The sequence below is a fragment of the Sorex fumeus genome, unplaced genomic scaffold (assembly GCF_029834395.1).
Source record: "Sorex fumeus unplaced genomic scaffold, SorFum_2.1 ptg000063l, whole genome shotgun sequence".
Classification (NCBI taxonomy): domain Eukaryota; kingdom Metazoa; phylum Chordata; class Mammalia; order Eulipotyphla; family Soricidae; genus Sorex; species Sorex fumeus.
In genome coordinates this window covers 35,113,343-35,140,532 of record NW_026606120.1, presented here as the reverse complement: position 1 = coordinate 35,140,532, position 27,190 = coordinate 35,113,343, and the positions used below count along the sequence as shown (strand labels likewise).

General features: G+C 47.0%; 2 protein-coding genes and 1 non-coding gene across 4 annotated transcripts in view; all 3 read right to left on the bottom strand.

The window, feature by feature from the left end:
• Positions 1-17,738, bottom strand: part of LMLN (leishmanolysin like peptidase) — a 74,665-nt gene extending 56,927 nt beyond the window's left edge. For both annotated transcript variants that reach the window (XM_056127717.1, XM_056127718.1), the window contains exons 1-4: positions 17,564-17,738; positions 6,629-6,726; positions 3,483-3,513; positions 102-184 (exon numbers count right to left, since the gene is read on the bottom strand). In XM_056127717.1, coding sequence (XP_055983692.1) covers positions 102-184; positions 3,483-3,513; positions 6,629-6,726; positions 17,564-17,731 — 380 coding nt within the window. In that variant the 5' untranslated portion in view covers positions 17,732-17,738. The remainder of the gene's footprint in view (positions 1-101; positions 185-3,482; positions 3,514-6,628; positions 6,727-17,563) is intronic.
• Positions 17,739-22,276: 4,538 nt separating this feature from the next.
• RPL35A (ribosomal protein L35a) lies at positions 22,277-26,411 on the bottom strand. Its single transcript, XM_056127719.1, has 5 exons — positions 26,353-26,411; positions 26,105-26,136; positions 25,724-25,876; positions 24,333-24,477; positions 22,277-22,339 (listed from the first exon to the last, which is right to left on the bottom strand). Exons 2-5 carry the CDS (start codon positions 26,113-26,115, stop codon positions 22,316-22,318), a joined length of 333 nt encoding a protein of 110 aa, XP_055983694.1. The 5' UTR covers positions 26,116-26,136; positions 26,353-26,411; the 3' UTR covers positions 22,277-22,315.
• On the bottom strand, positions 25,945-26,076 carry LOC130036341 (small nucleolar RNA SNORA2/SNORA34 family). The gene has a single exon (XR_008794377.1). It is a non-coding gene; the product is annotated as a small nucleolar RNA SNORA2/SNORA34 family (small nucleolar RNA).
• Positions 26,412-27,190: the final 779 nt, after the last annotated feature.

Below are 27,190 nucleotides of genomic sequence, written 5' to 3'. Positions count from 1 at the left end.
AGAATCGCAATATATTCTCACATAAACTTCACAATGTGCCAGGACGGCAGGGCAGGGCAGGGAGCAGTGGCGGGCGCCGAGACGGTGTTTGCGGGACGCACCTGCTGAGTAAGATCACGCCCGCGGGCCGGCGCACCTGGAACGTCTTCTCCAAGTAGGAAATGGCTTGCGGGAAAAGCTTGTTCTAAATAAAAGTTAGGGGGGAAAAAGAATTATAGTCAAAGAAAAAAATTTAAATTGTATTTCAAGCAAGTAAATGCCAGGATATTAAGGACTAAGGGCACAGAGGGAAAACTGTAGAATTCTAGAAGACAGAAAGGTTGTGTGCAAGGGTTAGAAAGACCGTGAGTGCAAAGAAAAGTAAAGTAAAGGCCCTCCCGTTGATCGTCGATTTGCTCGAGCGGGCCCAGTAACGCCTCCATTGGAGACTTTGTTGTTACTGTGTCTGGCATATCGAATACTCTCGGTAGCTTGCCGGGCTCTCTGAGAGGGGCGGAGGAATCGAACTCGGGTCGGCCATGTTGGCCGCATGTAAGGCGAACGCCCTACCACTGTGCTATCGCTCCAGCCAATTGCAGTCATATTCCAGGGACACTTAGGGAAAGAATACAGGAAGAAACTTCCTTCTCAGCCCCCATTTAAATAGAATATTTAGGGGCCAGAGCAATAGAACAGCAGGTAGGGTGTTTGCCTTGCAAAAGGCAACCAGGTTCCATCCCTGGCATCCCATATGGTCCCTCAAGCATCGCCAGGAATAATTCCTGAGTGCAGAGCCGGAAGTAACCTGAGCATCACGGGGTGTGACTCAAAACCCAAAAAATTCAATAAATAAGTAGAATATCAGGAAACTGAAATGTCATCCATGCATCTAAATTAGGACTCCTTTTGTAGGCAGGACTTGGGGTGCCTTTCCCAGCTGTGGTCAAAAGGCTGGGGGCCTCCCCGTGATGCTCAGGGTCCCCTCGTGGTGCTCGGGGCCCTCCCAGGTCAGACTGAGGGAGACTGCGGGCTTCAGGGCTGTGCCTGGCAATGCCTGAAGTTCAGGGTACCATATGGTTGTGGGGGATCAAACTCGGGTCGGCTGCAGGCACAGCTTTGACCCCTGCATTAGCACTCACGGCCCTAAATCACCTGCAACCTCATTTTGCCTGAGAAACTTTTATAGAAGTCCAGGTATAACATTAGAAGACAGGTCCACGTCAGGGCCAGAGAGGTAGTACAGCAGGCCTTAGACCTGCACGGAGTCAACTGGGTTTCAACTCCCGCCACCCAAGTGGTCCCCCAAGCCCTGCCTGGGGTGATTCTTGAGTACAGAGCCTGAGAAAGCCCTGAGAAGCATCAGGTATGACAGAAAGCAAAAACAAACAAACAAGCAAAATTACTGATTACAAGTTATAAAAGAAATTTATTTTAAAACAAATTTTAAAAGTTTCTACAACAGCCACATTACACGTCCCCATATAGGGTAGGGGCACTCAGTTTCAGAAGCTAATGTCTAAATTACTTCAAATTTTAGACTGATCTACATGATTCCCAATTTAAGATAGTTTTAAAGAAAATTTCACATTTAGAACATCTACTTTAACCTCAGCAGTTTCTGTAGCTCATGAAGAGTTAGCTGAGTGTCTCTGCAATCACTTTTTAGAAGCTGCGAAAGGAAGCATCCCATCAGGCAATCTGGGCTTCATCCCTCCTGCTCCGCAGGGGAGCACAGTGTGCTCAGAGCTTCCTTTCCTTAGGGTGGGAGACACAGGTGGCTGCAGGCTGTGCCTGAACTTCCTTTACAGTTCAAACCCTGCAACTGCATGGTCCACTGAGCACTGCCAGGAAAGACCCCTGATCACAGAGCGGGAGGAGCCCCAGAGCACCGCTAGAAGTGACAATAGCCAGAAACTGGAAGAAACCTGAATGCCCACGAACAGATGACTGGTTAAAGAAACTTTGGTACATCTACACAATGGAGTACTATGTAGCTGTTAGAAAAGATGAAGTCATGAAATTTACATACAAGTGGTACAACATGGAAAGTATCATGCTAAGCGAAATGAGTCAGAAAGAGAGGGACAGACATAGAAAGACTGCATTCATCTGGGGAATATGAGATTAATACCGATAGCACAGCAGTAGGGCATTCGCCTTACAAGCGGCCAACATGGCCGACCCGAGTTCGATTCCTCCGCCCCTCTCGGAGAGCACGGCAAGCTACCGAGAGTATTCGATATGCCAAACACAGTAACAACAAAGTCTCCAATGGAGACGTTACTGGGCCCGCTCGAGCAAATCGACGATCAACGGGAGGGCCTTTACCTTTACCTTTACCCAAGAATAGCTGAGATCAGCACCAGGAGGATTACTCCATAGCTTAGAGGCCAGCCAGGCATTCTAGGGGAAAGGGCAGCACAGATAGAGAAGGGAGCACCAAATAAAGGATGTTTGGAGGATCCTCCCAGGAGGGGAGATGCATGTTGAAAGTTAACTATGGACTGAACATGTTTGCCACTCAATGCGTCTTTTGCAGACCACAACACCCCAAAGGAGAGAGAGAACACAAGGGATTGCCCTGCCAGAGGCAGGGTGGGATGGGGGAGATGGGGGTGGGAGGGATATTATCCATGGTGGTGGAAAATGGGCACTGGTGGAGGGATGGGTATTTGATCATTGTATAATCTAAACCCAAGCACAAAAAATTGTAAATCTACAACTGTACCTCATGGTGTTTCACTAATAATAATAAAAAAAAAATGGAAAAAAAAAAGAAGTGACCCAAAGGCCTCAAACAGAAGAAAACCACAAAATTTCTTTTTGGGAGCTAGAGTGACATAGATCAATGGGTTCTTGCTTCACATGTGGGAGGCCAAGATTCAATCCCAATTCTGCCCTCCAAGCACTACCAGACTTGATGCCCAACTTTAAAGCCAGGAGAGTGCCTTGAACCCTGCCATGTATGGCACAAAAATTTAAAAAGGAAGAAAGGAACAAAGAAACAAAGAAAGGAAGAAATGAAGGAAGGAAGGAAGGAAGGAAGGAAGGGAGGGAGGGAGGGAGGGAGGAAGGGAGGGAGGGAGGGAGAGACCGATTTCATATAAAAATACAAAATTTTTGGTGAGTATATAATCAATTTTGGTGAGTATATAATAAAAACAGCTTTGATAAAATGATACATTCAGCGCCAGTGAGATAGTGCAAGCATTTAGCCTTGCGTGTGGTCTAGCCCGGTCTGACCACCCCTGACAGTGCATTTATGGTCTCCTGGACACAGCTAGCAGGGATCCCCAAGCACAGAGCGAGGAGTAAGCCCTGAGCACAGCAAGGTGTGGCCCCAACCCCTCCCCTGCAAATGATAAGATTTATTACCAGTATCTTTTTCCAATTATTCATACAACAGACACATTGTTGCATTTACTAAACTAGAATACACAATAAAATGCATGCATTTTAACCTTTCAACGCCAAATCATGAGTGATTACAAGTCAATACATACCTTTACAAGGTGTCTTTTCTCAGGGAGCAACCTGAAATGACATAAACCATAAGAACTGCAATAAAGGTTTGGGCACTAGCTTATCTACTCATAATGCATCTGGTGGGATCCCCAAGATTTTGTGTGTAAAAGCACTCAATATCAGCTATCCAAAATCTCCACCGATTTCTGTGGGTATTTATGGTTCCTCCTATACTGTGAATTACCTTATGAAAACAAAATGTATAAAAATGGAAAAAAAATTTTAAAAAGCCCTGAGCAATTCCAGCGTGGCCCAAAAAACAAAAAGGGAAAGTTGAAATTACGCAATTCATTGCTTAAGTTCATGTATCTGAAAAGTGTGATGCTGAGTAGTTAGTCAGAAGTAGAGGGGCAGACATACAATGATTTCTTGCACATATAGAAGAAAATTAAACAAAGGAGGGGAATATCCCCAAAACAATAGAACCTGAGAACTGGTCTTAAGAAGAAGCTTTGGCATATAAATAATATTTGAAACATCATACATCATAGTGCTTTGTATTGATAGGAACAATTTAAAGAGTATATTAAACTTGTCTTCATCAGTGTTTCAACATTTCTGTCTGTATCTTCTTTTATCTTCATTATACTAACATTGCTCTGGCAAAAGGATTCTTATACCAGATAATGTCTTTTAATCAAGAGTGGAGACTGAAAATCAAGTAAAATAAAATAAAAACAATGATCTGCAAAATTTGACTCTGAATATGCATCTCAATGAAAATATATCTTGAGGGCATTTATGAAAAAAAATTTTCATCAAAAATGGTGGACATAACATTTAGAATGAGTCTTTGACAGTTGTTTTCTCTCAGTTTCTTTAAAATATCCTGGTGATCTTGGGCTGGAGCAATAGCACAGTGGGTAGAGCGTTTGCCTTGCATGTGGCCGATCCGATTGAACTGCTTAATAGCCATGATCCCAGAGACTCAGAAACAAATCTGGAAACTCAGCGGCTTTTGGCAGAAATGCGTCTGGTCCCTGCAGTAGGTTAACAGTGCTCGGCCACTTCAGGTGAGAATAGGTTTCGTGCCTTGGCCTGTTCCCCCTGGCGGCCCAGTGGCCGCCATCCTTCAGAGGCCACTGGAAAGTCAGGTTTGGGCCCGCAGTGATGAGACATGCAGGGTCTCGGGGGGGGGGGGGGGGGGAGCCGGTCCTGTCCTCCCCACCCCAACGAGACCCCAAGTCATCGCCCACGAACGGCTTCTCTGGCTCCTGATCAAGCTGCTTAACGGCCATGATCCCAGAGACTCAGAAACAAACCTTGAAACCAAGTGGCTTTTGGCAGAACTGCATCTGGACCCCGCAGTACATTACTGTCACCGGGCCACCCCAGGGAGGAAAGGGTGTTGTCACTCCGCCTGCTCCCTCTTGGCGGCTCAGTGACAGTCATCCTCCAGAGGCCACTGGACAGTCAGGCTTGGGCCCGCAGTGACGAAACTTGTTGGGCCTCGCGGGATGTGGGGGGGAGCCGAGCCTGTCCTCCCCACCCCAAGGAGACCCCAAGTCATCGCCCACAAATGGCCTCTCTGGCTCTGGATCAAGCTGCTTAATGGCCATGATCCCAGAGACTCAGAAACAAATCTCGAAATCCAGTGGTTTTTGGCAGAAATGCGTCCGAACCACACAGTAGGTTACTGTCGCGGGCCACCCCAGGGGGGAAAGGGTGCTGTCCCTCTGCCTGCTTCCTCCTGGCGGCTCGGTGGCTGTCATCCTCCAGAGGCCATTGGACAGTCAGGCTTGGGCCTGCAGTGACGAAACTTGTTGGGCCTTGTGGGATGGGGGGAGCCGGGCCTGTCCTCCCCACCCCAACGAGACCCCAAGTCATCGCCCACGAATGGCCTCTCTGGCTCCTGTTCAAGCTGCTCAATGGCCATTATCCCAGAGACTCAGGAGCAAATCTTGAAACCCAGTGGCTTTTGGCAGAAATCCGTGCAGATTTAAGTGTTAAAATTTCAGAATTTCAAAATCACATGGCCCGACTGCAGCCACGTGACATCATATGTTATTCATAACCAGCAATAGAACACAAATTGTCTACTGTTGCCTTTTCAGCAGATCTGAGTGTTGGGGTAAAATCTCAAATAATAATGGTGGGTCTGGTGTCGAAATATTGAATGTGATCAAAGTAGAGAGAGAGTAATGTGGAAATCATCTGCCCCACAGGTAGGGGGAGGGTGTGGGATGGAGGTATACTGGGGTTTTTGGTGGTGGAGAATGGGCACTGGTGAAGGTACGGGTGTTTCATTGTATGACTGAGACTTAGACCCAAAAGCCTTGTAACTGCTCTCACGGTGATTCAATAAATAAAATTATAAAAAATGAAAAAAAAAAAAAGAAAAAAAATTAAGTTATTTAACATTTTTTGTCTAATAATTTTATAAATGTTCTTACTATCACACTTAGCACTTCCTCTTATTTTTTTCCAAGTAGTTGGTTGAGATGGTGTTTTCAGATCTGCCTTTGACCACATGCAAGCATATTCAAATTTTTTGAAAAAAATTTCATGACAGGGCCAGGAAAGTGGTTCAGAGGGCAGGAACTCACGCTGTACATGCAGAAGCCCTGATTTTGATCCCTGGAAAATAGCCTGGTCCCTCCCAAGTATAGTACCAGGAGTGGTTCCCAAACACACACACACACACACACACACACACACACACAAACATTCATGACTTTCAATTTTTTTTTTTTGGTTTTTGGGTCACACCGTGATGCTCAGCAGTTACTACCTGCTCTGCACCACTCATTAATAACTGCTGGCAGTGCTCAGGGAACCACATGGGAGGCTCAGATTGAATTTAGTTGGTGAAGTGCTAGGCAAGCACCTGACCTGCTATATTCTTTCTCTAGCACCTAAAAAGAAGAAGGGATAGGTGTTGGAACATTGTATCACTGCAACCTAATCATGAACAACTTTGTAACTGTGTCTCTGAAGATTCAATAAAAAAGGACTATAAATACATAAAAAGAAGACCCCTCCCCCCATACACATGCAACAAAAGGATTTTTAATGTAATTCCATTCTCAAGGTACAATGACACTATGAAACTTTAGATAGAAGACAAAAAATATCTTTAATAATTAAATTCTTAATAAAACAGGTATTGAAATAATATACTTACTCTTCAATACTTTTATCATAGACAGTCTTGATTCTTAAATGGTCATCAACATCTCTTTTCACAACATGACTTGCCTTAAGGTGAACTTTATTTATAACCTGAAAATGTTAAATGTTACAAAGATCAGTCAGACACTGATAAACTAAATTTCAAATGGAACACTTATAAAAAATTAACCACTGAGATATGCCATGCTCATGGATACAAAGACTCAAATTGTCAAATGTCACTTCTTCCCAACTTAATCTGCAGACTCAAAATCTGGTCCAAGCAAAATCCAGGCATTATATGGTGGATATCAATGCACTGGTTCTAAAGTTCATGTGAAAAGGCAAAAATTTCAACACAATGAAAGGAGAAGAATAAACTTGGTGAATTGATACTACCTGGCTGCAAGATTTATTATAGGCAGAATGCCCTGGCCCCGCACCAGGCTGTCTTCACTGAAGCACCTTGGGGGGGGGGAGGGGGAACGGGTTGAGTTTCCCTCCCTGCCCCAAGCAGAACCCTGGCAGTCGAAAAACCTCTAGAACCCAACCGCCACCATGTGCAGGCCACTCTCAGCACACTCAGAGTGTGTGCACCTCACCTACAAGGGGTCGAGCCTCACCCCAGAGGGGACGAGCCTCACTCAAGACGGTACCAGTAGAAAAACCCAGGTATGCGGGAACCTGTGACTCAGATCTCCAGGCCCGCTTGGATCGGGACTGGGCCTCCCGGCCAGCTCCCCAGTTTTCCAGTAGCTTGAAAGTCACACCCACAAACTGCCCCCAGTGTCATGTAATCTCATCAGAGGCCAAGACCCAGAGACTATAAACTGAAGCTCCTGGAAGAAAGTGCTGCAGAACCTCTTATACTCTATCTCACTTATTTATGAAAAGTAGCACACGTTTGTTTGATTTTAACATACATGCTTGTATTCTCTTAGATTTGGGCTTAAATGATTCCAGAATGAAATACAACAACCTTCACACACTTTCCTCTTATTGTGGGGGGGAAAGGTGCTCAGTGGTGGTATTGGTGTTTGAATATTGTCTGTAATGAACTATTGTGAACTACATTTATGAAAATGAAATATATATATACTTATTACAAAACTATCATTATCAGGTATAAGCCTGGCAACTATACTCCTAGGTTAATCCCCAATACCACATGATCTCTGGAGCATCACCAAGGCTACCCGAGTGATCCCAGCACACAGTAGAGACGACTCATCCCCAAAAAATTACAACAGAAAAGAATGTGGTTTGTCAAAAGAGACAAATAGATCATGGTGTGGAAATAAATTCATATACATAGTCACCAAATGATCTCTGGCAAAGGGACAAAGGCAATTATAATGATGCAAATAGAATCTTTTCAACAAGTGATGCTGAAACAATTGACTTTCCTCAATATAGTCATAGCCATCTACCATAAGCACACCACAAACTTTACACTCAATGGGGAAAAACTAAAATCCTTCTCCCTAAGATTAGGCACAAGACAAGGTTGTCCACTTTCTTTTTTTCTCTTCTTTTTTTTTTGCTTTTTGGGTCACACCCGGCGATGCACAGGAGTTACTCCTGGTTCATGCACTCAGGAATTACTCCTGGCGGTGCTCGGGGGGCCATATGGGATGCTGGAAATCGAACCAGGGTCGGCTGCGTGCAAGGCAAACGCCCTACCCGCTGTGCTATTGCTCCAGCCCCAAGGTTGTCCACTTTTACTACATTATTCAATATAGTATTGGAAGTACTTGCCAGAGCAGTTAGGGAAGAAAAAGGTATTAAAGGCATCCAAAGGGAAAAAAAATAAAAATAAAGGCATCCAGATAGGAAAGAAAGAAGTTAATATGCAAAAGTCCATGATTTTCCTATATGCAAATAATGAAACAGGAAAGAGATATTTATTTTAAATCCTAGAAATTCAAGTACCTAGGAATTGGTCCAATTACTAAGAAAAAGACCTATATAAAGAAAACTACAGGGGCTGGAGCAATACCACTGCGGGTAGGGCGTTTGCCTTGCACGCGGCCAACCTGGCTTTGATTCCCAGCATCCTATATGGTTCCCTGAGCACCGCTATGAGTAATTTCTGAGTGCATGAGCCAGGAGTAACTCCTGTGCATTGCCAGGAGGTGTGACCCAAAAAGCAAAAAAAAAAAAAAAAAAAAAAAACACTCCTTTAGGAAAAAAGAGGAGAAAAGTATATGGAACCATATCCCCTGATCATGTATTAGAAGGAATAACATTGTCAAAATGGCAATACAGTCCAAAACACTATCCAGATTCAATGAAGTCCCTATAAGGAAACCTGTGACATTTTCAAAGAAATAGGTTAAACACTAAATACTCCTAAAATTCTATGGAACAAAAACCCTGCCACCCCCACGCCAACCCGCAAACAGAGCAATCCTCCAGGGGAAAAAGATGAGAGACATCTCTTTTCTCAACTTCAAATTGTACTCTAAAGCAGTAGTTTTAACAATGACACTAGAATCACTTTGATCCTCAGATCAATTGAGTAAAATAGAAAATCCATAGAGAGACCCTCAGGTATACTGTCCACTAATCTTTGATAGAGGAGCAAAAAATATGAAGGAAAGCCTCTTCAACAAGTCGTGCTGGGAAAAAATGGTCTGTCATGCAAAAGAAAAACAAAAAAGAAATCAGATCTTTCCAACACTGTGCACAAAAGTCAGATCAAAGTGGATTAAAGACCTCAATATCAGACGTGAATCTATAAGGAACATAGAGGAACATATAGGCAGAACTCTCCATGACACTGAAGCTAGAGGCTTAAAGATTTAAAGATTTAAGGATGAAACCTCACTGATGTAACAAGTAGGAACAAAGATTAACAAATGGACCATATTAAATTAAGCAGTTTCTGAACCTCACAGGAAACAATGACAAGAATACAAAGACAGCCCAAAGACTGAAACTATTTGCCCAACACTCATTCAATAAAGGGTTACTATCCAAGATATATAAAGCACTGGCAATACTCTAGAAGAAAAAAATAATCTAACCCTATCAAAAAATGGGGAGGAAAAAATTAACAGGAATTCCTCAAAGAAGTCATACAAGTGGACAAAGGCAGTTGAAGAAATCTTCTCTATCATTAGAGAAATGCAAATCAAACAACAATGTGATCTTACCTGAAACCAGCAAGACTGACTCTCATCAGAAAGAACAAAAGCCAGTGCTGGTGAGGATGTAGGGGAAAAGGGACCCTCATCCAGTACTGGTGGGAATGTTGATTGGTCTGGTCTTTCTCTAAGACAATATGGACATTCCTCAAAAATAAAAAACTAGGAATTCAGCTTCCATATGACCCAGCAAACACTCCTGTAACATACCCCAAGGGTCTAAAAGCACAATGTAGAAAAGACATCTGCACTCCTGCATTCATTGCGGCACTATTCACAGGAGCCAAATTCTAGAAACAACCCAAATGTTCAAGAGTGGAAAAAGAAATTATGGTTTATATATAAATATCTGACATCTACATGGGCTGGAGCGACAGTACAGCAGGTAGGGTGTTTGCCTTGCATGCGGACGACCCGGGTTCGATTCCTCCGTCCCTCTCAGAGAGCCCGGCAAGCTACCGAGAGTATCCTGCCCACATGGCAGAGCCCAGCAAGCTCTCCATGGCGTATTCGATATGCCAAAAACAGTAACAAGTCTCACAATGGAGACGTTACTGGTGCCCACTCCAGGAAATCAATTAACAATGGGATGACAGTGCTACAGTGCTACATATCTATATATGTCTGTGTGTGTGTGTGTGTGTGTGTGTGTGTGTGTGTGTGAAATAAAATCCTACTCAGATGGAGGGGGTATGGGGCCGCCAGCAGGTCAATCTGTACCTGTGAGGAGAGTGCATCAGCAGCCTGATGGTACCTTCAGACTTCTAGATACCCCAAAATTGCTGCTGTGCCAGACCCCAACAACTTGGGGCCAAGTTTACAAAGAAAGTAAATGGCCAAAAGTTAGGTATGTGGGAGACACACCCCCAAACCACCTCCAGCTCAGCTATATAATTGGAGGCAAGGCCTCTCTGATTCCTGATCAAACTACTTAATGGCCATGATCCCAGAGACTAAAAAACAAATCTTGGAACACAGCAGAAATGGCAGAAATGTGTCTGGTCCCTGCAGTAGGTTACCAGCGCTAGGCCACCCCAGGGGGGAAAAGGTGCTGTCCCTCCACCTGCTTCCTCCTGGCGGCTCGGTGATCATCATCTCCAAAGGTCACTGGACAGTCAGGTTGAGCCCCAGTGACGAGATACACGGGGTCTCACGGGATAGGGGTGGAGCCAGCCCTTTCCTCCCTACCCCAATGAGACCCCCAAGTCCCACCCACAAACAGCCTCTCTGGCTCCTGATCAACCTGCTTAACAGCCATGATCCAATAGACTCGGAAACAAATCTCAGAACCAGCAGTTTTTGGCAGAAATGCGTCCAGTCCCTGTAGTAGGTTACTGTCGCCTGGCCACCCCAGGGGGGAAAGGGTGCTGTTCCTCCACCTGCTCCCTCCTAGTGGCTCGGTGACCGTCATCCTCCAGAGGCCATTAGACAGTCAGGTTGGGCCTGCAGTGACGAGACACATGGGGCCTCACTGGATGGGGGTGGAGCCGGCCCTTTTCTCCCTGCCCCAATGAGACACCTGAGTCCCGCCCACGAACAGCTTCTCTGGCTCCTGATTAAGCTGCTTAATGGCCATGATCTCAGAGACTCAGAAACAAGTCTCGGAACCCTGCGGCTTTTGGCAGAAATGCGTACGGTCACCGCAGTAGATTACGAACACTCGGCCACCCCAGTTGGGAATAGGTTTTGTGCCTTGGCCTGTTCCCCCTGGTGGCTCAGTGGCCACCATCCTCCAGAGGCCACTGGACAGTCAGGTTTGGGCCCGCAGTGACAAGACACGTGGGGCCTCACTGGAGGGGGTTGAGCCGGCCCTTTCCTACCTGTCCCAACGAGACCCCGGGTCGCTGCCCATGAATGGCCTTTCTGGATCCTGATCAAATTGTTTAACAGCCATGATACCAGAGACTCAGGAACAAATCTTGGAACCCAGCAGGTTTTGGCAGAAATCCCTCCAGATTTAACTGTTAAAATTGCAGAATCCCAAAATTGTGCAGCCATTACTGAGGCCACGCGACATCATATGTTATTCATAACCAGCGATAGAACACAAATTGTCTACTGTTGCCTTTTCAGCAGATCTGAGTGTTGGGGTAAAATCCCAAATAATAATGGTGGGTCTGGTGTCAAAATACTGAATGTAATCAAAGTAGAGAGAGAGTAATGTGGAAAACACCTTCCCTACAGGTAGGGGGAGGGAGTGAGATGAGGGGGTATACTGGGGTTTTTGGTGGTGGAAAATGGGGTGCTGGTGAAGGGACAAGTGTTTCATCATTGTATGACCAAGACTTAAACCTGAAAGCTTTGTAACTGCTCTCACGGTAATTCAATAAATAAATTTATAAAAAAAAAAAAAGAGAGAAAAAAGAAAAGAAAAGATGAAGGGACTGGAGCAATAGCACAGCGGGTAGGGCATTTGCCTGGCATGCCGCCAACCCAAGTTCAATTCCCAGCATCTCATATGGTCCCCCGAGCACTGTCATGGGTAATTCCTAAGGAGTAACCCCTGTGCATCACCAGGTGTGACCCAAAAAGAAAAAAAAAAGAAGAAAAGATGAAGTCCTGCAATTTGCAGCTTCATGAGTGAATTTGGAGAGTATCATGTTGAATGAAATCAGTCATAGAGAAAGGAAGAGACTCAGAATGATCTTTCTCATACGTGGGATATAAAGAAACAAAGAGAAGGAAAACTGATCTTTAGTAGGAAGGAAGCTTGCTCCTGGGGCAGGGGTTGGGTTGGGGCAATAAGTCAGGGAAGGGAGCGCTAGGACAATAATGGAGTGGAAATGTGACTGCCACAGAGGCAGGCTCCTGGGATAGGAGGGAAACTGTAAACACTGGTGGACGATAATTGACAATGGTGAAGGGATTAGTGTTGGAACATTAAAACATATCCTAAAACTCCATCACAAATACCTTTGTAACCTTGTAATTAATGAAAAAAATAAATTTTAAAAAAGAAAATCAGAATATAAGTCATAGTTTGGAGAGAGATATACAAAATATATATCTGATAAAGAACAAAAAACAAAACAAAAAAGACGAAGACCCTAATAAACACTTCAACAAAAACACACAGATAATAAACATAAAAAAGTAACATATTATATAGTATCAAGGAAATAAAAATTAAAACAACAATAAACACTACCTTCATTTTATATTTATTTATTTTTATCTTTTTGGGGTCACATTCGGAATGCTCAGGGGTTACTCCTGGCTCTGCACTCAGGAATTACTCCTGGCGGTGCTCTGGGGACCATATGGGATACCAGGAATCAAAGCCAGCTCAGCCACGTGCAAGGCAAACACCCTACCCACTGTGCTATCACTCCAACTCCACTGCCTTCTCTTTAGAATAGCCAGAATCCAGAATAGTATCAACATCAAACACAACCAGAGGAACAGAACTCCCAGTCACTGTTTGTGGGAATACAAAATGGTAATGTTGGCATTTTCTTACAAAACTAAACATATTTAAGCAAACAACCCAACAACAGTACCGTTTTATATAACTCTACAATATCAAACAGGACCTGTATACAGATATTTTACATGCGTAAGTGCAACAGCTTGAAAGCAATCAAGATGTCCTACTGTACAGAATGGGCAAATAAAACTGTGACCAATACACTGGAATTGTATTTTATGTTTTCTCACACACAAAAGTCAATAAGAAAAATCCAACAATCTCATCCACAACTAGGACAAGGAGATGAACAGACATGTTCCCAAGAAAGACATAGATGGCCAACAGAAAGTGCTCATTGTCACTCATAACTGGGGAAACGCAAGTAAAACAGCACTGAGATACAACATCTTGTAAATGAGAATGGTGTATGTCAAAAAGTTTGAAAACAGCTAGTGTCGGCAGGAATGAACCTTCATCCACTGTTGGTTGGAACATCATCTGATTCAACCTCTATAGAAAACAGAGATTTCTCAAAAAAAAAGAAAGAAAGAATTGAACCCCCATACATAGTTCAGCAATATGACTTCTTGGCATCTATCCCCAAACACAAAAACATTAATCCAAATAGGCACACCTTACTTTCATCATATTAGTCCAAAAGGCACAACTTATGTTGATCACAGCAGATACTAGCCAAAATATGCTAACACTCTACAGGTCTAACTATGGGTGCATGGGTCAAGAGGTTGTGGCACGTGTATGCAATGCGGTACTATGCTGCCTTAAGAAAGAACAAAATCATGCAATTTTCAGCAATGTAGATGGAACTAGAGGTCATCATTCTAAGTGGCAGCAGGAAAGGGAGAGACACAGAATGATCTCTCTCGTAAGTGGAACATGAAGATACAGAGCAAGGAAACAACAAAGGGCAAAGGCAACACAAGGGGAGTGACCCACACAGCTGAGAATTACAGAGATGGGAATTCTAACCTGGGTCAGTGTGACGCAGGCAAATGCCTAAGCCCCTCTACTATCTCTTCATCCCAGGAGTATATTTTTAACTACTGGGGTTACTCCCTGTTCTGTTCATCCAGGTAATCCATACCAATCAATCCTGGCAGCATGGGAGAAGAACGAGAAATAGGCCCACGGCCTCCACACTGCCAAACTGTACTCGACTGCTTGCACCACACTGGACTCCTCTAGGAATTGAAAATTAATTCAGCTGCCGGATGAAAGAATTGGGAATATGGGGCTGGAGCGATAGCACAGCGGGTAGGGCATTTGCCTTGCATGTGGCTGACCCAGGTTCGATTCCCACATCCCATCTGAGCACCGGCAGGAGTAATTCCTGAGTGCAGAGCCAGGAGTAATCCCTGACCATTGCCGGGTGTGACCCAAAAAGCCAAAAAAAAAAAAATGGGAATATTCATTTAAGAGACTTGCAAGCAAAACCTGGACATTAGTCTAAGTCATTCCAGATATTTAATCAGGAAGTCTCTGTATCTGGATATTAATCTAGGTTTAAGAGTCACACTCTGGGGAGGCCTGTCTTAGCCTAGCCTCTGAGTTTTTACCTGTGACGTCCCATTATCGAACCATTTCACTCACTCCAGGCCATGAAGCTACATTTAAGGGCCTCACCCATGTAAAAGTCACTTTTGAACATGCCTCTGGGTAATCACCAGTGAGGTCTCAATTTTCTTTTCTTTTTTAAAATTTTTTTTCAGGGGCACAACTGGCAGTGCCCAGGTCTTCTGGTTCTGTACCCAGGCAGCACTCCTGATAGATCAAAGCCAAATCTGCCGCTTGAGGCAAGTGCCCAACCTGCTGTATTATCTCTCTGGCCCTGAGATCTCACAAACAGGCTTTACTATGTCAGGCTTCACTCTTGGCAAATACCCACAACTTCAGGTCCACACAAGTTTGAGTATCCCATCCATCTGAAGTTTACCGTGCCAGAGAATGCAGAGGTTTTCAAGACTAGCTATGTTTTTTATTTGCTTTTTTTTTTGTGCCAAACCTGGTGGTGCTCAAGGTTTACTCTGGCTCAGCATTCAGGTGTCACTCCTAAGCAGTGCCTGCAAGACTATATGGGGTGTCAGGATAGAGTCTGGGTCAGCTTCCTGTAAGGCAAATACCCTGCCTGCTGTAAACTATCTCTCTGGCCGAGAACTCTTTATGAATTTTTTATGAATATTTTATGAACCCAACAGGAGCTATAGCAGTATCCCCAGCAGACCAAGAAAGGACTCTCACAGGAAAAGTGGCAAAAAGCTTTGGCGTACGTGGCTTGCTAGTGGAGAGTTGATAAGAGATAGGGCTAAACCTCTCAACTACACAAAATAAGACAGCACTGAACAGAAACCTGATGAAAACCCTATGGTCTTTTTATTTTCAGAAATGTTATTGAGAAATCTGGCTTACAGAGTTGTTCATAAGAGAGTTGTGTCAGGAATACAATGTTCCAATTCCAATCCTACCACCAATGTCCCCATCCCCCTACTATTGTCCTGGGTTCTCTACCATTCCCAGGCAACCATTAACAAATTTATTTCGTATGACTTGGTTCAGTAAATCCTAAAGGAACGGCAAACAGAATTATCAGAAAATAAGTCAATAAAAGTCGTTTTGTGATAACTAAAAGCCATTTTGTGATGACTAATTGCTAGATGTTTTTAACCTTTCTGGCTCTAGTAGAGGACAACCATTTGCACCATTTTTGGGTGCCGTACTCAACGCCACACAATCGGGGGTTTCTCCTGTCCAAGGAACTCTTTGAATGCTTCTTGCAAAGCTGATTTCAATGCTACAAATTCCCTAAGCTGAACCCAGTTTCTCCTGCTCTTCCTGAATTACTTGACCAACGCTTCAAAGTTAGACTTGCCCTCCGCTGCCACCCTCTGACTGAGAACAAGGAGGGATGCCTTAAGTGCCCTAATAGAAATGAACATCCTTTATCGGCAGGAAGTAGCTTCAGAAACCAGACCTTCACCCCATGACTCGAAAAGCACGCAAGGCACACTCTGCTAATAGAGGGAGCTTTCCAGCAGTTGTGAGCAGAGGACTAGAGGGAGGGAGGGAGAGAGGGGCTTACCTTGCAAGAGGCTAGAGCAGAGCCAGGAGCGGTCTCTGAGCAATACCGGGTGTGAAGGTGTGACCCCAAAACCAAAACCAAAAAGAGCAGGGGGTTGAGGGGCTGGGCCAGGACTCCGGGAAATCCGATTACACGCACTGATTTGCATGTGTGGTCTGATTGGTCACACTTCAGCCCGCATTTGCATAGAGCAGCGCTTCTCACCCAGAACGCCCGTGGAAAGCCCGTGTGCTCCGCCTGGCAGTCCCGACCCTCGTTTGCACACGTCGCTCTCGCGGGCGGCAGCACTCGCAGCGCGGCCAGTCGGTAGACCCGCCGGGAGCCGGCGCGTGCACGGCACGGCAGCCCCCCCAGGCTCGTCCGTACCGCGGGCCGCCAAGAGCTGCTCCCGGGCCGAGGCGACAGGCCGCGGGGATCTCACACCCCACCCAGGGCCGCTCGTGGCCCGGCCGGCGCTCACCTCCGAGGCCGAGGCCAGATAAATCGGTCGCCGCGACTTGCCCCGCAGGCGACGGGTCCATCTCCCCGAACCCCCAGGACCACAGATGTCCTACGAGGACGCAACCCTGGGTGTGCCCCCCCCCCACCAGACTGAACAAATTTGCCAAAAAGCAGGGTTATCCACGGGCTCCAAACCTCCTAATGTTTCGCTGTCCACGGTCATAAACAGTAAGCAGAGAACTTTGGGGGAATTTATCACCAATAAATAAATAAATAAAAGGTGGCCCATATTTCTCGATCGAACAAAAAAAATCACAAAAATCACTTGCTAAAAGATAAAAATCTTGATAAAAGATGTTGTTGTGGAAACACACGGGGCTTGAGCGACGGCGCGGGAACGAAAGCCTCGCTCTGCACACCGTCACTCCGGGCGCAGCCCCCCGCACGGGGACGAGGGGCCCGAGAGCCCGAGACCCCCACCCCGGCCAGGAAAGGAGTCGTGACACCGCTCTGCCCGTCGCCTCGGAGAACGCAACGGCGGAGACGCGAAGAGCATCAGGAGGAAAACCGCGCCGTTTGAGCACAAAGGCAACACCGGCCTGGAGAACGAGAGGGCACCGAGAGCCGGGAGCGGGCTGGGCTCGGGCTCAGTGTGAGCGTGGACAGCACCCGGGGGTCACGCGGCCCCGCTGCCCGGCAGCACTCGGAGCCTCTTCCAGCACCCCGGGCGCCGGCGACGGTCCGGCCCTGCGAGGAGCACCGTGAAAGCAGCGCCGAGCTCGTGCCCCGGGAGCCCGCGGCGCTGCCCCCGCGCCCAGGGCCCGGCCGGCCGCCCCGCCGCGCCCGCCCTACCTCGGAGCCCGTCGGGACGTGATGCCGGCAGGGAGGGGAACTGCTCAAGGACACGGGGACGGGTGCGGCCGCCCGGAGCCCGCCCAGCAGCAGCAGAACGCCTCGCACCCACAGGGAGCCGCGCCGCAGCCAGCAGCCCGCGCCCTCCGCAGCCCCGGCGGCCGCCATCTTCGGGCGCGGGCCGTTGCCATGAGGACGTGACGCCGCCGAGCTGCCTCCTGATTGGCCGGCGTCACGCCGCTTCCGGCAGGGGGCGGGGACACGCGCGGGAACCGGACTGGACGCGGAGGCGTTGGCCCGCTCGCCCGACTTCCGCGTGCGTGACCTGGGCGGTCGCGGCCGCCAAACTCCCCTCTGATGAGGGAAGCCGTGCCGAGAGTGGCTGCAGCACCTCTCATTTGGCCCAGGCCCACGTAACTGCTTTCAAAAAATTAAAGGCAGTGATGCGCCTTTATAAATAAAAAAATTAAAAGTTGCAACTATACTAACGTCGAAAGTCTGGGTGGATCCTTGCCCACTTACATTTATCAGCCTGTGAGAAACTATTGACGATTAAGTACTGAGCGGCAGGAGAGAGCTTAAGGGTTCCTGGCTGGAGCGCGGCGCCACATATAGTCCCCCTACGCATGGTCTCCTGAGGACCCCCAGGAGTAACCTCCGAGCATCGCCAGGTGTGGCCCAAAAAGTAAAATAATAAAAGTGAGGCCTGGTTGCAGAGGATGGCGTAGACACTGAGTATCACCGGGTACTCTAATCACCCAAAGCCAAAATTTTTAAAGATGTAGGACATTGAGACAAATCATCCTAATGAAAGAATGGAAACGAACAAATTGCAATAAACTGAGTCATTCAATGGGAATAGAACACTTAAGTTTTAGAAACTTCAGTTAGGAAATAAACTGAAAAATCCTTAAGACTGTACAAATTATTGTTCAGGATCATATTCTCAAATATATGATATTTTACAAATGTGTTTTAATACCAAGCAGTGGGATTAAGATTCAAGCCACAGTCCTTAGTTAGGGGACATAACTTTTTCTATAAAACCACCACCAAAAAAACCCCTCTCTATATCGTGCAAGAATAGAAACCAATCATCTTTTAAGTTCCTATTTCATGGTAGTTTCATGAAACGGAGGCTAACAATGACCTAGCATCCCGATTTTTTCTTTTTGGGTCACACCTGGCGATGCACAGGGGTTATTCCTGGCTCTGCACTCAGGAATTACTCCTAGCGGTGCTCAGGGGACCATATGGGATGCTGGGAATCGAACCCGGGTCGGCCGCGTGCAAGGCAAACGCCCTACCTGCTGTGCTATCTCTCCAGCCCAACATCCAGATCTTTTTTAAAAAAATTTTTTTTATTGTATCACCATGAGTTACAAAGCTATCGTGATTTTCAATGACCCAACACCCATTCCTGCACTAGTGAGCATTTTCCACCACCAATGTCCCCAATATATCCTCCTGCCACCTCCACCCCATGCCAATCTCTGCCTCTAGTTTGCAATACTGATACTGAGAGGCCATCATGTTTGGTCGTTAGTCTACTTTCAGCACAAGTCTATCCCGAGCGATCCCTCCAACCATCATGAACTTGGTGATCTCTTCTCCATCCTAACTGCTTTCTCCCCTAAGAATTGAGGGAAGCTTCCAACTGCAGAGTGATCCCCCTGGCCCTTATCTCCACAGTTCTTAGGTGTTAGTCTCACTTGTATCACTTGTCATCCTTTGGCTCACTGATTTGCTTGAGGGGGTGCCAGTAACATCTCCATTCGTCCCTATCGTCTGCTGATGTAGCCCAGTTGCATCTGCTCGCTCCAGGAACACGAGGTGCCTCAAACTGTTCATTCATAGTCTCGAGGAAGAAATTTGACCAATTCATAGGTGGGAGGCCAGGCGTTCTTTTCACAACCCATGGAACCCAGTCGGTAACAGCTCTAGTCCAGTGGTCTCCAAATCACATTACGTGTCTGGACGATCTGATTTTCGACGTCTTGGCAAACAAGACAGCGTCCCTGATTCTCAGTCATTGACAGAGGTCAGAACTCCAGATTCCTCCTCTCACTTGAGTGTAACGTGATACTTCAAGCATAGCTCTTTGGATTCTTTCCTTCTCCTATTTTCATAGGGTCCAGGTCTCTGAGGCATAGTTCGTGCAGGAAGAACAGTGGAGTCGAAAAGATGTGCCCAGAGCCAGAGGTTCTTCATCCTCTTAATAACTTCGACTCTTGAAGGCGTTCGTTCCATGCTGCTCTCTTCCTCCTGCACAGCATAAGTGCCAGGTCGTTCATCATGTTAAGTTCTCGACCTAGGTACACATAACTGCTACATCTGAAACTTCTCAATTTCTTCTTTGCCATAGTTGGATGTTAACCGTTATTCTCATACTATGGTATTTTATATTTCACAAACAAGTGCAGTCATTCTTTGTCCCTCTCTGACTCAGTGGTTTCTTCAACCAGTCAGTGTCCAAATCTTGAACTATGGGATCTGTGGGCTGGAGCAATAGCACAGCAGGTAGGGCCTTTATCTTCCACACAGTCCACCCAGGTCTGATTCCCAGCATCCTATATGGTCCCCAGAGCCTGCCAGGAGTAATTCCTGAGTGCATGAGCCAGTGTGACCCAAAAAGCAGAAAAACAAAAACAAAAACCTGTGGATATGAGACTGAGGAAATTATTCTAAAATAATCAGTAAATGTTTTATTTTTAGATAAATGTTTATGCTTAGGTATTTGTACATCTGGCTTTTATACGTGGCGATGCAGAATCAAGTTTGAGAAATCCTGAACCTAATAGGATGTAGACTTGCTTTCCCATTTGTGAGGCCCTGGGTTCTAGCCCCAGCACTCCCCCAGCACTTTTTTTTTTGTAAAACACGAAACTCTTCCTGTGCCAACTGTGGCTCATAGACTGGCAGTGATCAAACCTTTGCCACCTTATTTACCTTTCTCTAAGTCATCTCTGTACCCTTTCCTTCCTTTTGCTCATTATCAACTACCCACACCATTTGTTTACCTAAGTGTCACTTTATTTGGCAATGATGCTGAGCTACTGACACTCCATTAGCAGCGTCAGGCACTGTGGTTTTCTATTCCTCAGCCAGACACAATTATCTTCCTGAATGTGTTCAGTCAGCCTGGTCCCCTAATTTTGTAAAAGCACTATTACCTCTAGCCAAAATGAGCAACGGGTCACTGTAAAATAATCATCTCAATCTTTAGGTGGGAAAGGGGAAATGGCTATTGGCTTCGAACCCAGGGGTTACACCTGGTGGTGCTGAGACCTTGTGGTCCAGAGGCACAGCCAGGGCCAAATGCATCAAAACCCGGGGATTCCAGAACAGCAGGTTGGTTATCAACCGCTTTTAAAAACCTCTAGACTTACAGTATCTGCTTTTACTCAAAAATGTTCATTTTAACATTTGGTTTTGGGGGGAGTCACAGCCGGTGGTTCTCCTCAGTACTTAATCCTGGCTCTTCGCTCAGGGATTACTTCTGGTGATACTCAGGGCATTCCATGGGTGCCTTGCATTACAAAGTTGGCCATATATAACACAAGTTACTATCATACCAGCCCCAAAATCTTTCATTTGAAAGCCTGCCAAGTTTTCCCTTCACTTATATAGTTCACTTATAGCTGCCACTAGACTTGTTTTTGCCTTTTGGGTCACACCCAGCAATGCTCACTCCTGGCTCTGCACTCAGGAATTACTTCTGGCTGTGCTTGGGGGACCATATGGGATGCCGAGGATCGAACCCAGGTCGGCTGCGTGCAAGGCAAATGCCTTATTGGCTGTGCTATCGCTCCGGCCCCGCCACTAGACTTCTAAATTAATCTGGCCCCTTCTATAAATCATGCTCAACAACATATAATATCAATTATATACAATTACATATACAATTACATATAAATATACAATTACATATAATATCTATTTCTGGGGTAGCGCTAGTTGGGCCACATTCAGTGATGTTGAGGGTCTCCTGCCATGGTTTGAGGGACCAATAAATGGTTCAATAGATCAAACCATGATTGATCCCACCAATACTTTGTAAAACATACGACCTTTCCAAGTATTTTTGTAGGTTTGTTAATTACTCTCCATATGGCACTCTAACCCCTATTTGAAAGAATAAAATATTTAAAATCAACAAGCTACCAGGTACTGCAACAGTCTCCACTGCCAATGAACACCTTTAGGGCCAGATAGCATAATGGGTAAAGCACTTGCCTTGCACCCAGCTGATCCTTGTTCAATCCCAGCATTTTGTTCCAAGGCATGTATGACTCAAAAACCAAAAGAAACTGAAGTGAGTTTCCCAGCCGTTTATATATCAAGTATCTTCCAAGGCATTTTCTGTGCTCTTTTTAAGCCCACGTACTAAAGCCCATTAATATGTATTTTCTCTTTTCCACTCTGAAGAAACCTGATTTTTCGCTCATATTCCTTTCACCTCTGACACTTCCCCGAGTAAGCTCTTTCAATGTAAGTATTGTGCTTCACCAAATTAAAAACTATTTATGTTGAGGCCACATCTGCTATTTGTGAACTAAGCCAGTTAAGTGTGACCCACCTGTGACAAGTGCTAGCATCAAAGTATTAAATCTCTATTCACTATTACATGCAATTCTGTAACTACTAGTGTTTTAACAAAGGAGATTCAGAACAGATATTTTTAAAGACCAAAAGAAAAAAAAACAAAACGAGAAAAATATCTAGACTGTATTTATTTACTTTTCGGTAAGTTTATATCCTTGAGGGGTACAGCATCTGGAAAACAGAACACATAAAAACATATATAGTATACATCATGTAGTGTAGTATCTACACAACCCGCACTGTGAAGTAACTCCTCTGCCAACTTCATCCAACCCCAACTTCCTCGGCTCCTGGCCCTGTGGTGCTCCAAGTCCACGTACAGAGCATCATCTCAGCCCAACAATCTTTATTCTAGTGGGGCAGGACCATCACAGTCTTCTCTTTTCTAACAATTTTCAAAGTAGAAAATATTTTTTTAAACAAGTTTTCACAAGGAAATAGTTTAAAGAAAACTGAATTTTGCTTTCAATGCCAGCAATCTTCCTCTGGTGCAAACTGCTCAGTAGCATTCAACAGAATCATTTTCCCCTGAGACTATAGCTGTCTAGATTTGGGCAGAAATCCTGACTTAGAAACCTAAGCAGTTGGGACTGGACATGTAGTATAGCAGGTAGGCATCGCCTGCCTTGCATGAGGCAGATCAGGGTTCAATCCCTGGCATTCCATATAGTCCCCGGAGCCCACCAGGAGTAATTCCTGAGTGCAGAGCCCAGAGTAAAGCTCTGAGCATCACCAGATGTTACCCAAAAATCAGGGACGGACGGGGAGACACACACACACAAAACATAAGCAGCAATTTTCTTCTAGAAAATAAGGTTAATGCATCTATGTCTACAATATAGCTGTAATCACAATTATTATGCTAGGAAATGGTGCACTGGATTTTTATTCCCTAATGACCTGCGTCTAATACTGTCTTCTACAGAAAACTTAATTTTTTTACCCCCACCCCATCCCCATCCCAGCCTCATAGCAAAACATTTAACTAGACAAGAGTCAACCTGAACCCTTCTCACCACAGCAAGCAGTGAAATGGCTACTTAGTTTAGGGAACCATAAGGTACTAGGGACTGAACTCAGCCTTTGGTGGGTTGGGGGATGGGGGAAGAGGTCGCCCCAAGCAATACTCGGGAATCACTCCTACAAGGTTTCACGGGACCTAATAGGATACCAGGAACTGCAACTGTGCAGGAAAGCCCTCCCTGTACTGTGGTCTCATGGCAGCCTTGCCCACGGACTGAGAGGGAATAGACAGGGGCTCATCGACCTCTTAAAACTCCCACTGGACTTATCTCCACCACCCAGCAGAGCTCCAGGACTGCACCCACCTCCGTTCCCAAGCGCCACTTTCATGCATAGCTGCCTGAGCTCTCTCCAGCCTCATCTTAACTTTCACAGTATTAAGTATTATTTTAAACTATTTTTAACTGAATCACTATTCATGATTGGATTTCAGCGACAGTGTCCCAACACCCATCCCTCCACCAGTGCACATTTCCCAGCACCCCAGGTTCTCTCCCATCACCCAAGACAGGCAGTTTTCCTCCCTCCCTTCCCTTCTCCTCTTGGACATTGTGGTTTGCAATATTGATACTTACAGGTTATCAAGAATATCCCTTTATCTACTTTGAACACTCAAATCTTGTCCAGCACGATCCTTCCCAGCTATTGTGATACCAGTCTCTCCTCTAACTTACCTACCTCCAGCCCCACACACACTTGTGGTTATTTCCAACCACTGACCAGTTCTCCTAACTAGTTTTCCCTGGCCATGGATATCTGTTTTCTACTATGTATTTTTTATATCCCACAAATGAATGTAATCATTTTATATCTGTCCCTCTCCTCCTCATTCACTTCACTCAGCACGATACTCTCCATGTCCACCCAGTTATAGGCAAATTCCATGACTTCATTTTCCTTGAACAGCTGCATAGCATCCCATTGCTTTTACAGTATTATTTAAGTAGCTACACCCAGCAGTGCCAAGGACTGACCCTGGGCGGGCTGTGTGGAAGGTTAAGTGCCTATCACTGGCCAAAAAAAAAGAACCCAGCAATAGTGTTTCAGCATTATGTATCTGACTTCTCATGGAAACGATCATTTTATAAATCAAGCCCTGATCCGAGCTTAACTAGGAAGATGTCATGTTACTAATACTTACCACACGGATTCTGTGACCAATTGCCTTAGCAGGAAGGTTACTTCGGAACTTAGCTCGAACCATGCCACTGTTTCCATGGGCACGGGTCACCTTTCCCCAGATCACTCTGGTTTTGTTAGGTTTGCCACCAGGAGTCACTGTGTTGCTGATTTTTACAAAAGTTTAAAAAGAAAAAAAAAGGGGGGGATTAATGCAACAGGTGTAGACAAATTCAAGGTTAGAGACCAGTGCCTCTCAACCCCAGTAAACTAGTTACCACCCAAGGCTGTTTTCTTAATTGGGGAGGAGTTAAGAAAGGATGAAGTGAAAAGTGCAGTTCATTAAGGACTTCTGCCTCTAAGGAGGCCCAGGATATTCAAACGGGCAACAGGTGCACTAGGGCCCACAGCATGAGATGAGACAACCAGTAATGAACTGACAGTCACAGGAAGGAACAAATTGGAGGAAAAAGATTGCAAAGTGCTGTCTAGGGTATCATTTGATCAACAAATACTTGCATATATACGGCATGCCAAATATTAAACACTTCTAAGTTTTCGCCTTCAATTCTGCAATACAGTTTACAAATCCCATTGAGAATAACTGAGAAAGTTAATGTCAGGTAGTAATCATGTCAAAACTGATACTGGGCCAAGGATATAGATCAGTGCTAGAGGGCATATCTGAAGAGGTCTTGGGCTAAGATATAAAAAAGTAAAGGAAGATGCGAAGTACAGGACGCTTGTAGGGAGAGCGAGGAATCTTATTTTAGAAAGTCTAACAAGTAAACAGAACAAAAAAAGAGGCAAAGAACTCGTTACAACGCTGAAAGCAAGGCTGCCTGCAAGAGGCCCATGTTCAATCCCCACACACCACATGGTCACTGGATTTGGACCAAAGGACAAAGTGATGGCCCGCTCAGGGTTACTCCTGGCTCTACCGAGTAATGACTCCTGAAGTGCTGTAGGGACCATATGGAGTGCCAAGATCAAACCAGGGTCAGCTGTGTGCATGGCAAGTGCTTAACCCACTGCATAATCTCTCTGGTCCCAAAGCCTGGGTGCAGTCGTGTCCCCGGCTTGCAGAAATGAAGTACAAAGGAGTGAAATGCCAGCTGGGTGCAGAGTCGAAACAGAAGTCCTCAATGGGCTGAGCTTTCACGTCATCAAAGAGGAATAGCTAGAGTTTGAGCAAGGAACACATGAACGGACAAAATCTTTCTACGATAACCTTAAAAAGATACAGCTGTCAATTCACGGCTAATTTCTCCAAGCGCAATATTAAAACACCTAAATCCAAGATCTCCCCAAAGCGACAAGCCAGTGGTCTCCCACCAGATTCCATTGCGACCCAGAAGAGCAGCGACAGCCCGATCACTGCTGAAACGCCTTCGGTCTTCGTCGGGAACTTACTTCTTGGCCTTGTAGACGTAGGCACACCTCTTGCCCAGGTAGAACTCGGTCTCGTCCCGCGCGTAGACGCCTTCGATTTTCAGCAGCGCCGTGTGCTCCCTCTGGTTCCGCAGCCCGCGCTTGTAGCCCGCGAAGATGGCCTTCGACCACAGCCTGGACACACGCGCACGGTCACCCGCGCCGCGCCCAGCCTCGCCCAGGCCCGGCGGCGCCCCCCGCCCGCGTGTTCCTTTCTAATGAATTGACCACCGCACTGCGGACGCGGAGATGGACAACAGACCTAGAAAGGCTTCCTCTAGGCTCCTGCTTGAAGCCCGCAGCGGCGAGGGCTGCGAGCCTTGATTCAGGGCCACGCGCCGCGGGACGGGGCCCCAGACCTACCTGCCGGCCATCGCGCCGCCCAGTCCACACCTCTGCAAGAGGAAAGCGCACGTTAGCGACCGGCACGGCCGCCCCACGAGCACGGCCCACCGCGCCCAGCACTCGCCCGGCCGCCCGGCCGCGCGCGTGCAGCGGCCGGAACGGAGACGCCACCGTCTCCGCGCGCGCCGGCCGGGACGGCCGCGCCATCCGCCCGCATCGCCCGCATCCCGCCCTCCCCGCCGCCGCAGCTCATGGCAGCCCCTGACCCGCAGCCCCTCCGAGCCGCGGCGACGCTCTCAGGGCCACAGAGCCGAGCCTGCGCCGAAGACCCGGGCCCCAATTTCAGCCCCGGCTGAGTCGCTCTCACCTGCAGGAGCGAAGATGGCGGAGAGGAAGCGGCCAGGCGCGCGCGAAGCCTTGTGGGAGCAGCTCCCCGGCCCCGCCCCCGCCCGGCCCTGGCCCCGCCCCCGCCCGCCCCGGCCCCGCCCCGCGCGGTCGCCCGGGTTACGGACGCTCCGAGCTGGGCCCGGGGCCTGTCGCTGCGCGGGCGGCGGCGTGCGGCGGCCGGGCCGGGGGCTGGCAGGTCGGTACCGGTGCAGCCGAAGGAGCAGCGGGTCCTTCACGGCCGCGCGCCGCCTGGAAACGCCGCGGGGCCCCGAGGCCGCCGGCCGCGAGAGACGCCCAAAGGACCGTCGCCGGCCCGCGGAGCCCGGCGAGCTCGAACCCGGGCCGAGGCACCCGGGCTGCCCCGAGCGCGGAAGCCGAGCCCGCCCCCGCGCCGCCCCTCCCGCCCCGCTGCCCGCGCCCTCTTTCCTTCCCTCCCTCCCTACCCCCCATTTCTTGCCTCCTCCCTCCCCTTCTTCCCTCCTTCCTTCCTTCTTCCTTCCTCCCTCCCTCCCTCCTTCCTCCCTCCCTTTTTGTCCCCCCCCTTGGATCGCCTAGCGCCTAGCCCAGCTTGTCAGGGCCTTTGTTCTTTGACCCTGTAAGAAAGAAAGCATTGCTGTTTCCCCCTCCAGCCTTAGGGTTGCTCTGGGGGTGAGGAAGCCACCCGGCAGCCCTTGTTCAGAACTCATTCGGCTGCCAGTCTGCTGGGGCGCCAGCGCG